The sequence below is a fragment of the Nicotiana tabacum genome, chromosome 23 (genome assembly GCF_000715075.1).
Source record: "Nicotiana tabacum cultivar K326 chromosome 23, ASM71507v2, whole genome shotgun sequence".
NCBI classification, from domain to species: domain Eukaryota; kingdom Viridiplantae; phylum Streptophyta; class Magnoliopsida; order Solanales; family Solanaceae; genus Nicotiana; species Nicotiana tabacum.
In genome coordinates, this window is record NC_134102.1 from 88,987,243 (window position 1) to 89,001,802 (window position 14,560).

Consider the following 14,560-nt stretch of genomic DNA (forward strand, 5'->3'; position numbering starts at 1 on the left):
AGCCTGCCCAAAAACTAACTCTCTGAATCTCCTCTTCTACGGCCGCACAATAATTGTGCGGTCCGCGCACTCTAAAGGACATGTGACAGTGATGTTTTATTGTTTTGCGCCCGCACACAGTATTGTGCGGTCCGCACCGTGGCCTTTTTGCCTTGTTTTGGTCCTTGTCCATTTTTAACTCCTTTATGAGTTGATTTTGACTTCTTTGGCTCGTCTCCCAATATTCCTGCACGAAAGCATATTTTATTAGTTCCCGGGAATACCTTTAAGCATTTTTGAGATAAAACGCAAGTAAAAGAGAGCAAATAAGCTGTCAAAATCCCTACTTATCAACCTCTCCATTGGCACTTCAATTTCTGTCTCTAATGCACATTGTTCCTGCCTACTATCCATACTATTAACTTGTTGAGCATTAAAAGCTTCAACTATTTGACTCACTTGAGCCTCCAAGTTACAAATAGTTGTGTCTTGCCTTTGTATCTGCAGTTGTGTCTCATTATTATTTTCCAAAAGGTACCTTAGCATATCCTTGATCTCCTTCAGGTCATCATCCTCGGATCCTTTGTTCCTATTCATTTTACAAGAAAAAGTAGAACCATCATAGCAAGGGGTTGAAGGAGGATAAGAAATATAAGCACAACTATGAAAGCGACCATTTTGACCACCACACACATCACACACATTCCACAAATAAAATTGAGTTGGTGCACATAACTTGCTCTCGGAAATATTTTGATAATTTTGCCACAAGTGATTTCTTTCATAATATAGATGAGGATCAACAGTAGAATTATCAATACCTAAACTCCCATAATTTCAAGATGTCATGTTTCTCAAATCAACAAGTAGAATAAAATAAAATTAAAAAAATAAAACAAAACAAAATAAAATAAAAGTTCAAACTCGAAACCTAGCAATATATACAGCTACAACTACACAGTTAGTCCCCGGCAACAACGCCAAAATTTGATCACGCCCAGCTCTAGTCCTAAAAATGATAAGTGGTCGCTGCAAATATAATCCGGTCTAAAAGTCCGGAGTTAAATCCCACAGAGAACTAAGGTTTAGCTATAACTGTTTATTATCACTAAGAAGACAAGCTCAAATAATTCCTAAGTTAAATATTAAGATTCTTATGTCTAACTAATTAACTAACAAATTAAAGAAGTAAATTAACAACTAAAGATACTAAGGGTTGGAGACTAAATTATGGAGAGGTCTAGAGTTATGATTTCCTCAATTGTCGGAATCCTTCCGCTACGTCTCCTACAATTTCGCCTAAGTATTCTCTACTGATCGTGAGCACTCAACTTATCGTAATTCTCTTTCGAGCAACTACAATAATATACTATTCATATTCTCCTCTCCCGAATTATGCTAGGTCACACTTTTTCACCGCTCACTATGATCACGTCAAAGCTTCGTTATCTCTAATCCCGCTTTTAAACCCGTCGTATTGATCTCTCATATACCTTAGGAGTAACGTTGCTCAACAAACACCTAAATATATCCTTTCTCAAGCAACACATAATAAATAGGCACAGTCAATCGATGACCATTCAATCAACAGCAATAAATACGTAGTTGAACAAGTAAGGATATTCAAAGGCAAAATTATATTAAAACGTAGCAAGAGTTCATTGTTCAATAGGTTCCATCAAACCCTATATGAGAGAGTTTAGCTACTCATAATTGTATAAACAATCATAATAATATTCAAAAGCATTAAACTATAAATTAAAGAAGAACGAAGAGAAAAACTCTTGTGATCCGCGCTCTAGAGTGTTATGTAACCTTTAGCCTCTCCAATAGTGTCATCCCCGCTAAAAACTAAGTTTAGGAGGTATTTATAAGGTAGGGTTAACGTCTACATGCCCAAAATTAAGAAGGAAACAAAATTGGCTCGAATAACATCGTTGGTGCGAGGCAGTGTCAGAGGCACCAACATTTCTAGGCGAGGCACTGTTAGGGGCGCCAATATTTCTGCGCGACGCACTGTCAGGAGCGCCAATGATAGTGCCCTGAACAAGGCCTTGCACTGTCTATGGCCATGACTTTTCAATGCCTTGTACGTCTTCTTTTATTGCTCCATTTTGTAGATCTGATGTACTATTTCGTGCAACTTTTCCCCAATTCAGGTCCATGCATTCCTACACGTGGAATAAGCTCTATTAAGCTCAATTGTCACACAAATTAGCATCCAAACAACAAGCAAATAGGATAAATAACGTCAAAATATATAGAATTATAGCAGGACATCAAGCTACCGTTGTCCCCTATTATATTCTATAAAAATAGAATATTAAAGTAGTTACTCTAGTTTTTACTATAAAATATTGAAAAAAGAGCCCAAAGGTTAAAAGGTTGTTATGCCGAATTTGACCAAATAAAAGACTAGTTATGGAATACTAATTGAGAAGGGTCAAACACTACTATTTCGTAGGTATTTTTCAAATTGAAAATTAATTTTTTTAAACTAGTGGGAGGTCCAAGAAGCACCAAATATAAACAATAAATATGGTCTGAGATTAACTTATACGTAATTCATCACCAAAAAAGAAAAAGAAAGAAAGTGAAAGGGAATCGGGAAAAGCCAAAGACAAAAAGATAAGAAAATATCTGTGGAAAATTCTTTGATGACACCGTAAAGCAAAATACGTACGAAGCGAAGCTCACAAAAGAAAGAAACAAAGAAAAAGGGCCAGGAACAGCTGACGCCATATATTATTATTTATTATATATTTATTACTCCTAAAGAAAAAAGAGAGATAGATAGATATACACGGTAAATAAAAATACCAAAGGAGAGAAAGCGCGTGACTTGTGAGAGTTAAAGTGAGTGGTGAATCCAAAAGGATTTTTTCGTTTCTTTCGATTCATAGAAACTTCAGCTGAAACACACACACACACACACACCAGCTAGTGTTACACCCCCCCCCCCCCGGGACACCTACAGGTCAGTAATCTATTTCTGAAACACACACACACACACACATTAAGATTTTGTAGAAAGGTTAAAATATTGAAACGGATCACGAAGAATTTGATTTAATAGGTAAACCCAGAAAGAGAAATTAATTGATAATATATATAACCCATAAAGATTTGGTGAAAAATTTGATTGCTATTTCTTTTGTTTATTTGTTAGCTTTAATCTGTTGATTTGTTTCATTGGCTATAATTATTGTTCTTTAGGAGTGATTAATTCTTAATAAAGGTCAACGTGTTGGTGGGGGATTTGGGGGATTTCTGGTTGATGACTAAGAACTAGGTTTACTTTGTGAAGGGTTCTTGTTAATGGGATTATGGCTGTGAATTTTGCTATATTGTTCTAATTTGGTTGCTGATTAGTGGGTTCTTACTGGATTTGGTTTTGGATTACGGATTGAAGTAGCTATGTTGCTAGTTAGTGTTTGTTTGCTGTTACTTATCATGACGGTGGTGTCTGGGTCAGTTAGCATGCACCTCGAGTATTCCACCGGGTATCCGCTACCTCTGACCACCATAGGTATCGGGTAACTTTGCCCACCAAGGTTTATGTAGATGGGAAGAAATCACTTAGTGTTTTTATCCTCCGTTAGGATTTGAACCAACTGAGACCTCATGGTTCTCCTCCAAGTTCATTGATCACTTGGCCACACCCTTGGTTGTAGCATTGCAGTGGATGAGTGAGAAAAACCTTTAGTGTGTGAGTTTGTGTTCTTCTTAATGTGACTGGCTGTGAAATTATGCTATAGTGTTTGTGCGTCATTGATTACTGGGTTCTGTGTTGTGGTTGCTAATGTTTGTATCGCTAGTACCATGTTGGTTTTTGTTACATTATGTTGCTATTATAATTTAAGGATTGTTACAGGGTTTCTTGAGATAGCAATATAGCATCAGGAGTGTTGAGCTGGTTTTTTGCCAAGTGGGGTGGCTATTAGATTTGTGGCGATGCTTAGTGGATTGATCATCAAATTGTCCCTGATATAAGTAGAGTTGCTGAATTGTTGAATTTTGAGTTTAAAGGTCATGAAGACAATATTGGACATTCATTAAATAATTTTTTATTGAAATGTATCTTAGCTTAGTCCCTGAGGAAAGTTGTGCATAACCATTCTATTCATCTTCTTATTAAATTATATTTTTATTCTTTCCATTTTGAGCTCTCACCATACCACACAAATCACAATTTTTCTTTTGGCTGAAGTTGACTGGTTGATTGTGTTCTTGCTTCCTACCTGCCTTTTCCTTTTCTTTTGAGCCCGTGGTGATGAAGTGTCATGCTTTTCAAGTTGAGAGAAGACATTCTTACCATTCTACTTTTGTTGCACTTTGAACAGAATAACTGCTTAGACTTCTCATATGAAGCTGGTGCAGTCCCTGAATTAACTGGTTGATTGTGAAGAGAAGAGAATTTTTCATTCTGTTGAAGTCAGACTTCTGTTTAAGACTTTTGCATCCCATGTTTTCAATACTTACCTCTCAGTCAGTGGACTTAGATGGCCAGTTCCTTGATAGGGCTACACCGGAAAAGCCAAACTAACCAGTTCCAATTATTAATGGAGCAAGCAAATAACCGTAGCAATGACGAGCATGTTATTGACATAACGAGTAGCAGTGATGCATCCTCATCAAGCAACCCCCATGATAGACCAGTCAATAACTTGCTGCATGTACAAGCTGAAGATCAGCCATCAACAAGCACAGCAGTGCCTGTCTCACAACATGCATTTTCTTCTGCTAATAGATCAAACTTGAGGAACTCATCGTTTGTTCGAAGAGGAAATGGGCGTAGCCGCCATCGGAGTCCTCTGAATTCCTTGCTATGGATATCCATTGAATTAGTCTTGACAGTGAGCCAAATAATTGCAGCAATTGTAGTGTTGGCCATGTCAAGGGATGAGCACCCACGTGCTCCACTATCCCAATGGATCGTTGGTTATGCATCTGGGTGTGTAGCAATTCTTCCTCTTCTCTATTGGCGTTTTCGTCACAGAAACCAGAATTCAGATCAGGATTCATCTCAGCAGCCACAGGGTGCTTCGCAGACTGAACTCTCATCCAGACCTTCCTCGAGTACAAGGAGTTCAGAAGTTGAAGGCCGTCAGACAACTGGTACACCTTCTATAGGTGGTCAAAGTAGTGGACTACGGAGCAGAAGGTGCATTCTATTTCTTTTCCATATATGGGAAGTTCAAAATTATCATATAGTAATAATCCACATAAATTGCAATAGAAAAGAAATAAGCATAATAGTGTTGCTAACTTGGTAAAACTTGTCCTTATTAAACCACTCCTCTAAGCATATTACCTTTCTCAAAAAAAATAAAAATAAAAATTAACCACCCCTCTAAAGTCTTACAAATTTCAAAGCCGGAATTTTCATTTCTGGTATGTTTTAGCTTAACCCTGCATTTCATGTGCTGTTGCAAGACTGGACATGTGTAATGGTGTACAGTCCCTTCATTTGATGTACACCACTACGATTTGACTAGGCATGATTAGCATGTTGGGGCTGAAAATGGGCATCATTTACCAACTGAAAGAGGGAACATGTACCCATAGCATGAATTTTGGAATATTTATATATTTGAGAAGCAATATGTTAATTTCAAAATTGAGTATCATTGTCAGGTAGATAACATTCATGACAAAGTAATTCAGTCTGATATTTTGGGAAATATGCAACTTGTTTTGACCTGTGGGAAGTGTGTTCCTTATGCTTTCTGTTTTGTGGCGAGTGAATTTACTTGATTGAAGGGATTCAGGCCAAAATATTGAGTGGCTTTCACAGATGGCCAATATTTCTGGAACCAAGGACATGACCATATTTGTAACTCAATAATGCTTTTGGCATTGATAATGTTCTTCAACTAATTGTGACTGATACTTAAATGTCTAATAGATGTTGGATGACAATATCTGCCTCACAATGTTCTTCCTTTTCCATTATTTTGCATTCATCTGGTATTGGAAACTTGTAGTGAAATTAATGTACAAGATGGCAGGAGCACTGTCCTGTTGCATTGAGTACTAAAGTAGCTCGTTTCCCTATTGCAGGTTAAAGGCACTCGTTGACTACTTTAAAATGGCACTAGATTGCTTTTTTGCAGTGTGGTTTGTGGTTGGCAATGTCTGGATATTTGGCGGTCACTCTTCTTCCTCTGAGGCTCCTAACTTGTACAGGTGATGTTTCATTAGTGTTCTCATTTTGGCGTATATATGTACTTTTCTCTCTTCTCTACCAGCATTCTAGTTGCTCATGTTTCTATTTATTCTCAGGTTGTGTATAGTATTTCTAACCTTTAGCTGTATCGGGTATGCGATGCCATTTATTCTATGTGCAACAATCTGCTGCTGCCTCCCCTGCATTATTTCAGTCATGGGCTTCAGAGAAGATCTGACTCAAAACAAAGGAGCCACACCAGAATCAATTAATGCTCTTCCGACCTATAAATTTAAGGTAAAGAAAAACAAAAGTGGCAACAAAGAGGCTGCTGAAGGTGGGATTGTGGCTGCAGGAACAGAAAAGGAGCGTGTCATATCAGGAGAAGATGCGGTAAATTTATCCCATTCTGACATAGTTCTTTCTGGTTTTTTTTGTGTCCGTTTTAGTGGAAAAATTCTCTTTTGAAGAATGAAAAACTTTGCAAGCTTGAACCTCCACCATCCTCCATTTGAAATGGGGAAAAAGAAAGAAAAAAGAGAATTATTTATATTCATTTTCCTACCAATAACTCCCCCTCCCTCTGTGTGTGTGTCTCTCTCTCTCCCACTGCTGTTTCTGCAAAGTCATACCCTGTGCTTTATATGACTTCTTGCTTTAGCTGGCGGTATGAACAGATTACTTCGGATTGATCTTAGTTTGGTTTTGCCCCATGAGTTTGAACCAGGGCTAACATTTCAGAGCTTCTTTTGTGCTAACATATCAAAGTTTTTTTTTTCCTACTTTAGAATGATGATTGCATCTGAATGGAATGTGAACCCTGTTATGCTGCTTTTCCTCAGTTCCATTGAGCCACTAAGGCACTAGTGCTCGAAAAAACTATGACGTTTATTCAGTAGTTCTTTCCTTTCTTCTCCATCCCTCTGGTAGTGGTACTTGAGACTTTGTGGACTTTGATACCTGGGTGTTCGGAGTATAACTTCTAGCATTACTTCTTACTGGCATATGGAGCAAAACCCCGGGGAATCCTTTGATGACACTCTAAAATTCCACATTCTTCGCATTTTAAATGAGTATGACGAAGAAAAAGTTATATAGGCTTGTTTCCTCTTCGTAGAGAGAATCCTCCTCTAGATTCATTCTTTCCCACTGTCTATGTTAAGATGATTGCTGTAGTGTCTTGTTAACTAAATTTTGAGAAGCAAAAATAGATGAAGGGTTGTGTTATCCGTTGTATTTGGGTCTAGACAAACGGTACAAACCATAAAATTAAATACATGACTCTAAATGACATCTAATCTAAGTTGCTCCGACGTGGCAGTTTAGGTGCCGCACCCGTGTCGACACGACACTAGTATGAGTGTGGGTATGGGATCTGTACCGGATCTGGTCAAACAATTTTGGGTACTTTGACCATGACGGACAGAAAAATTCGAGACGAGATACAATTTGATTACCGAAATCAGAACTAAAACTAGAATAAATTTGAAGAAAATAGCATATCTTATCTAGGAAATCAATCTTTTACTTATCTACAACTTGAGAATAAAAAGGAAATTCACACTTTACAAGCTATACGTAAGTATGCCATAAAATTTCTCATAAATTAGAGATTTTTATTTTTTAAAATTATTTTTAGCCGGATCCCCGCACCCGTATCCGTACTAGGATCCGTATCCCCGAATCTTAAAATTTACATCTTGAAAGATCCAACCTCTAGATCCGTACCCGTGTCGGACACCCGCACCCGTGTCTGAGCAACTTAGCATCTAATAGGTCTCAAATTCTACGAATGCATGTTCGTTGCCTTCAAAGGCCCTTTATCATACACTTCAGCACTTGAACCTGCAGCAAGCATACATTGTTGGGTTCTTCCTCAAGCAGATGCAAGCCAACTGAAACATTAAAAATTGCTTACACTCAGATTGTTTATCTGGTTGCTTTGTTCTGCTATGAAAAAGTACCAATCTTTGAGAAGCTTTCTTCCGCTTAGGCTGGGCTTGTTTCATCCCCGCCTTTTCTACCAAAGTGAGGCGAACAGATTGACTTTTTAACTTAATTACAAACTGGAGATTCCATTTTACCTTTGGTTGGGAGATTATAATTGTCTCCCAAAAGCAAATTGCCACTTTGTCTTGTCCACATTTTTTTAAGATCCTTTGCTATGTATTGGTGTTAAATATTTTGGGCTGTGAATTCTCTCAATCCAAGTGGTGTCTTTTGCCAAGCTCCTAACTAGAAATATTAACATTTTCATCATTGTCAGATCCAATTATTTTATACACACACACACACACACACACACACACACACACACACATATATATATATATATATATATATATATATATATATATATATATTATAATATATTGATTGATGGAGCTGGTGTAGCGGACCTCAAGGCCCTTAGCAATAACTTTTTCTTGAACTAAATGTTAGTCAAGTTCAATATGTTTTTTTTCAAGTATGAGAAATAGGATTTGCTGGCTTGCTGCCTGCTAGCAGTGAGGTTATCACACCACAGTTTTGGAGCTTGAGGAAGCACTTCTCCAAGCTTTCGGAAAAGATTTTGTAACCGTGGTAGCTCAGCTGTTTCAGGCTGGCAGCTGCCAAGCCCCTATATTCTAACTCGGTGCTTGAACGAGTAATCACATTCTTTGGAGCTTCAAGAAGATTTAGGTCCAAGAGAAGCACAGCAGCCATATGTGAACCTTCCATCATCTATGCTTTTTATTTCCTGCCTAGTCGGTGTCAAACTAGTGAAGGTTAAACTAGGAGATGGTTTCCAGAGCAAATATATTGGGAAGCTCCTATTCACATGATAGTACACCTTTTCAATGTCTAATTTATACACCAGAGGCATGTCCTACTCAATAAAAACCAACCTTTCTGCTGAACTGAAACTGTCATTTATTAATCCTCTTCTATAAACCGAGTTACTGAATGTGCTGTTTTTCCCCCCCTCATTTAGTGCTTATTCTAGTAGAATTGGTTGGCGAAGTGCACTTGTGATTAACTTCCCCCCCCAAAAAAAAAACGCACAACACACATACACCCCTTCTCAATCCTTCCAATTTCTAGCACCTTTAGTTCCAAGTAATAAATATTTAGAAGCAAAAACTTGCTGGAGGCTCTCAGGGTGAGTGGCATTGTAATTGCTGAATCATGGGAGAAGAAAGATGTGAAGGGCAAATAGTAGGTGGAGACTTATGCTAAAGCTAAGGGTAGGGTTGCAGAAAATGGAGTAGGAGTTGAGAGAAAGTATTGGGTGAAAAAATCACATATTAACCTGAAACTATCCTACATCCAGAATTATCCAAATTGTGGGGACACATGACCTTTTTCAAGACTGAAATAGTATAGAGTTAATTGCATTCGCTCATGAGCTAATTGCATTCGCTCATGAGCTAACCAGTGATGAGTCGATTGCTACACTCACTTCTAACAACTTGCTGTACATGTCCTTATATATCACTTCCTAGCTTCCTGGAGAAACTGCTAAATTACTACTGCAAGCTCAATTCCAACGTTAGGATCAAAATTGGAATTTTGAGAAAGTGCCTGTAAATTAAAAACGCTCGCAGCAATCAATCGATAAATTATGCTGAACAACTGGAGATAATTATTCATGGAAATAAGTCCTTATGTATGTCGATATCTGCACTTGGCTTTGCATCAGGTCCGGTCATATTATAGGTGTCAAACGGGCCGGACTGGCCCTGACCGGTTTTAGACCGGACCGGACCGGTAGTTAGGGGGCTGGGCTGGGTTGGGACGGGGACCGGCTTGTGGCGGGTAGATTTTTGGTACCGGTTAACTGTACCGGTACGACCCGTTATGGTCAAGTCATTTGGGAACCGGTTAACCGGCCCGGACTGGTTCAATGGCTATTTTGATTTTTTTTTTATAAATTTTATAACGTTGTCCGTTTGGCAACTGTTAGCTGCCATTTGAGTGTTGCCCAACGGCTAATTTGCAAGAATAGCCTTTTTTGGGCATTTTTTTTCAAAAATAACACTTATTATTTACTAATTTAGCCCTTTGAAAAACTATTAATAGACCCCCCTTCTTCTTCATTTCTTCACTCATCTCTCAATTCTCAAACCCAAATTCTCAATTCAAGTTAAATCATGCCCCGTGCTTCTAGAGTGCGCTCATATGTTTGGGAACACTTTGAGATGGTAGAAGAAAATGAAGAAGTTCGCAAAGTAAAGTGCAAGAACTGTGGTCGAGTCTTAAATTTTCGTCGAAAGTGGGAGGACACATGTTGTTTAAGGAGGCATATGAAGAGTTGTCTTGAGCGTCCTCCAAAAATTCGTATTTAAGTTGATTTGATACAATTTGTGTTATTTTAAAATTATTAGACTTATTTAAGCTTAATGTTTTAGTTTGTTAGATTAATTTGAAGTATTATTATGCAATGAAAATTTTAAATGAAACTATGAAAGCCTTTGAAGTTTGATCCTTACATATCAAGTTATCAACACTCCAGTATAAGATTTATACTATAAGTTATATTTTTTTCATGTTCATTGTATTATCTTAAATTCGTAATGAATTTTTCAAATATAAGGCTTTTAAAGCCTTTGAAATTTGTTCAAACATTCTTTTTATACGTTAATTTTTAATGTTTTACATTTTTACTTTATCTTAGTATAAATTACGATTGCTATACCAAAAAAAAAGCCCGACCCGGCACGGCCCATTAGGCCCGGACTGTTCCGGTTAAATTTTGCACCGGGGAAGCCCGGAACCGGTAAACCCGGTAAAAAATAGCCGGAAACCGGCCGGTTCCCTTTTCCTCTACCCCGCCCGGCCCGGCCCGGCCCCTTGACACTATAGGTCACAGTGTGAGTTGGTGATAATTTGGTTTCTCTGTCCATCTTCGCATAATCTGTTTGTGAGCTGTTCTGGATAATACGTTAACAGATGTCCATAGTTGGTAGTGAAGCCTTCTGGTCATCCACTAAGAAATTACAGACGTGAAAATAGGTATATCGGTTAGCAGTATGGGAATGTAGGTTCCACTTGAGATCATACTGTGGACGGAGAAGTATGTTTGGGAATTTGGCCTAAATACGTGGGAATATTTTGACTCCAGTATATCCATAGTGCAGCACTGCAACTTACTATCAAAAGTAGAAAGCCAGTATGCTTCTCATATGCCTTAGAATGTTCTGAATTTCAGAGCTGTCATGATCTGCTGATAATGCAGAGACCATTGTCTTCCAAAATTATTGAGCAGAGGGTCTTCCGGAAATAGCCTCTAACCTTCACAGATTAGGGGTTAGGCCTGCGTACATACTACCCTCCCCAGACCCCACTTGTGGGAATACGCTGGTATGTTGTTGTTGTTGTTGTTGTTGCATCGTCTTCCAAAACAAAACTTTTAGCTCAACCCTGTTGTCACAATGCTTTTGATTATGAATTTTTTCATTTTCTGTTGCTTGATGTCATATACTATTTATTTTTCTTTTGCTGGGCGTTGCTTGATGTCACACCAACACAATTGTTATTGGAAAATTTATAGAAAATGTATAGATTCTTAACCTTAGGTATAATGTATAAACACTGTAGAGATCACAGAGGATGCATGCCATTGCTGCTGGAAAAGCACTTGTTCTACACTTAACAGTGTACACCCCAAAAGAAATTGGACTAGTCGAAGGGCATGTGACCCTTTGAATTATTTTCACCAATTCAACTTAATAATTATTTAACCCTTTGGTTTCACAGGCATGTTGCATTTGCTTGGCAAAGTATGTGAACAATGATGAGTTGAGGGAGTTACCCTGTTCTCATTTCTTCCACAAGGACTGCGTGGATAAGTGGCTGAAAATCAACAACACATGTCCGCTTTGCAAAGCTGAGGTTGGTGAGACCCTTTTGAGCTCTCTTACTGAAGCAACTGCAAATTTGCGTCAGAGTTCCGCATTTTAAGTTGTCACCCTGTCCACATGCTAGTATAGAGATGCTTTTTAAAGGAATAGTAGTTGCCTTCATATATTTTCATTTCTTCCGTCACTTTTCTGATGTTATTTTGGGCTAAAAGTTGTTAGCTTGTTAGATTTATACTTGTGTTGCAAAATCTGTGAGGTGATGAGATTGCTGGGTTAGTACTAGTAGAAAGCAAGATGGCATTTTTTCCACGGTGGTATTGATGTGAAAATTTGGCGTGCAATGCCAATTACTAAATACATGATGGTATTAGCATTTCATAAACATGTAGTCTATGTCAAAAAGTTTGCTGGTTGTCAACACTCAACAGCCATGTTGGCTTTTACTTTTCCTGTAATTAAGTGACAGTGAAAATGCAAAGGATTATATTTGCAAGAAAGGGCATCAATCGTAGTTATGTTTTCTCACCATTTTAACCTCTCGTTGGAGAGTTGTAACTATTTTTGTTCGAGGGTGGAAATGGACTTGAGGAAATATCTCTGTCTTTCCATTCTATTCCTTCAATTGCATACTTGGAAGCACATTTTGGAGATTTAGTTTCAACATACTGGCGTATGTCCATAAAACGTGTTTAAGCAATTCTGTATGGTTGATATTGACTTCTTTCGAATGCATATATTACTACTGTAATATAACCCAATTCATCATAAGAAATTTCTACTACCCAATTCAAGCAGTGGAGCAATTGGAATATTTGTTTTGCGATTTTTAGATCAAGAAGCTCCTCAATGAATCAGTCAAACACATAAGATGAACAGAAAAATTATCACATAGTTAAATCATACTAATAAGTTTAACCAAAACTCAGCTACAAGAAAGTTACTTCATAATCAACATATTCATAATCCAAGATAAGAAAAATGAAGCTTAGAAAAAGCTCCCGGAAATTCTTCAATCTTCCTTGAAACCTTGAGAGAGAGAGTGAATCTTCTTTTCTCTTTATTTTCGTCCAAAAGCTGTCGTCTGTATGTGAATTAACTATGATAGTTAGTTCTACTATGGGTAAAATGTTACATTTGAACTCAAGTCCTCTCTTTCAAAGATAAGGTAACATATATATTAACCATGGGGGTGTTCAGTACAAATTAGGATACCAAAACAGACCAAAAAAATAGACTATGCACACACATATACAAATACTTATTTCCTCAAAAAATTTCTTCAATATTCGATTGTTGCGGGGGAAAAATCGAAGCAGGTTATTTTCAAATTTATTTTAGTTTTCATCTACTCTCTGTGTTAGCCTTGAAGGAATTACATGATAATAACATGATACTGGAACATGAGTTGACAAGTATAGCTTTCCGATCGAATCAATACTGGGCACGGAGTTTAAGAAAAGAAGGTAAACTTTTAAATTTAAGGTGTAAAATGAGGCACATATATTTTGTGTGGCTATAAATCATTGCATAAAGGTAAATTGTTTCCAAATAAGAAAATGGGTCATTCTTTTTGAGGGTTAATTTCACTGATGGTCATTGAACTATCTTTCAATTTCACTAAAGTCATATAACTATTTTTTATCACTTAAAAGTAACTAAACTTTATCATTGTCACTTAAAAATTATTTTGCCTCAAACCCCTACCATAAATATGACATGGCATTAAATTTTATGATAAAAATTTAAAAATATATGCCACATAAGCTAACATGGGTCATACCCATTTTAGATCCATTTATCCTTTAATGTGATTGAAACTAATGTGGAATTAATATTTTTTTTTATCGAAACTCATTTGGATTATGGATCAAATCACATTAAAGGATAAATGGATCTAAAATGGGTATGACCCATGTTAGCTTATGTGGCATATATTTTTAAATTTTTATCATAAAATTTAATGCCATGTCATATTTATGGTAGGGGTTTGAGGCAAAATGACTTTTAAGTGACAATGATAAGGTTTAGTTACTTTTAAGTGACAAAAAATAGTTATATGACTTTAGTGAAATTGAAAGATAGTTCAATGACCATCAGTGAAATTAACCCTTTTTTTTGACATGGACTAAAAAGAAAATAAGTTCACATAAATTAAAACGAAGAAAGTATTAAACAAACCTGTAACCAACGCACCGAGCCACAAGTAGAGTACGCCTTTCCCACGTGCCTAAGTTAAATATGGATAAATGAATGCAGAGAGGTCAATCTGCACCTTTGAGTTGAGGCTGCTAGTGGCATTTTCATGCGGCGGCCTCGGCCTCATTGTAAAAATAAAATGTACATACATTTATATTGTTGATAAGGCGAAGTGCACGAGTAGTCACTTTTAAGGTTTGCTATTTAAAATATATCTATAATCTATAATGTATTTACCGATTAACCAATTTACCAAATTTCAGGACAAAATATTTAGAATTTTTGTATTCTGAATTTTTGAGCTACTAATTTAAAATTCAAGATTTAGTGTCCTAAATTTTTGAGCTACTAATTGAAATTCCTGAATTTCTTA

At 37.1% G+C, this 14,560-nt stretch overlaps 1 protein-coding gene across 3 annotated transcripts; it reads left to right on the forward strand.

The window, feature by feature from the left end:
• Window positions 1-2,721: 2,721 nt before the first annotated feature.
• Window positions 2,722-12,488, forward strand: LOC107808460 (E3 ubiquitin-protein ligase At1g12760-like). Of its 3 annotated transcripts, none has more exons than XM_075246624.1 (5): window positions 2,722-2,956; window positions 4,323-5,143; window positions 6,043-6,168; window positions 6,265-6,541; window positions 11,888-12,488. In XM_075246624.1, exons 2-5 carry the CDS (start codon window positions 4,482-4,484, stop codon window positions 12,089-12,091), a joined length of 1,269 nt encoding a protein of 422 aa, XP_075102725.1. In that variant the 5' UTR covers window positions 2,722-2,956; window positions 4,323-4,481; the 3' UTR covers window positions 12,092-12,488. The 3 variants fall into 3 exon arrangements, with proteins under 3 accessions (XP_075102725.1, XP_075102724.1, XP_075102726.1); XM_075246623.1 differs by lacking the exon at window positions 2,722-2,956 and adding an exon at window positions 2,972-3,055; XM_075246625.1 differs by lacking the exon at window positions 2,722-2,956 and adding an exon at window positions 3,849-4,008.
• The last annotated feature ends 2,072 nt before the right edge of the window (window positions 12,489-14,560 follow it).

Excerpts from the sequence above, each read along its gene's own strand:
- LOC107808460 (XM_075246624.1), top strand. The coding sequence starts at position 4,482 with ATGGCCAGTTCCTTGATAGGGCTACACCGGAAAAGCCAAACTAACCAG. Across the intron at positions 5,144-6,042 it reads AGTGGACTACGGAGCAGAAG|GTTAAAGGCACTCGTTGACT; the intron begins GTGCATTCTATT and ends TCCCTATTGCAG. Across the intron at positions 6,542-11,887 it reads TCATATCAGGAGAAGATGCG|GCATGTTGCATTTGCTTGGC; the intron begins GTAAATTTATCC and ends TTGGTTTCACAG.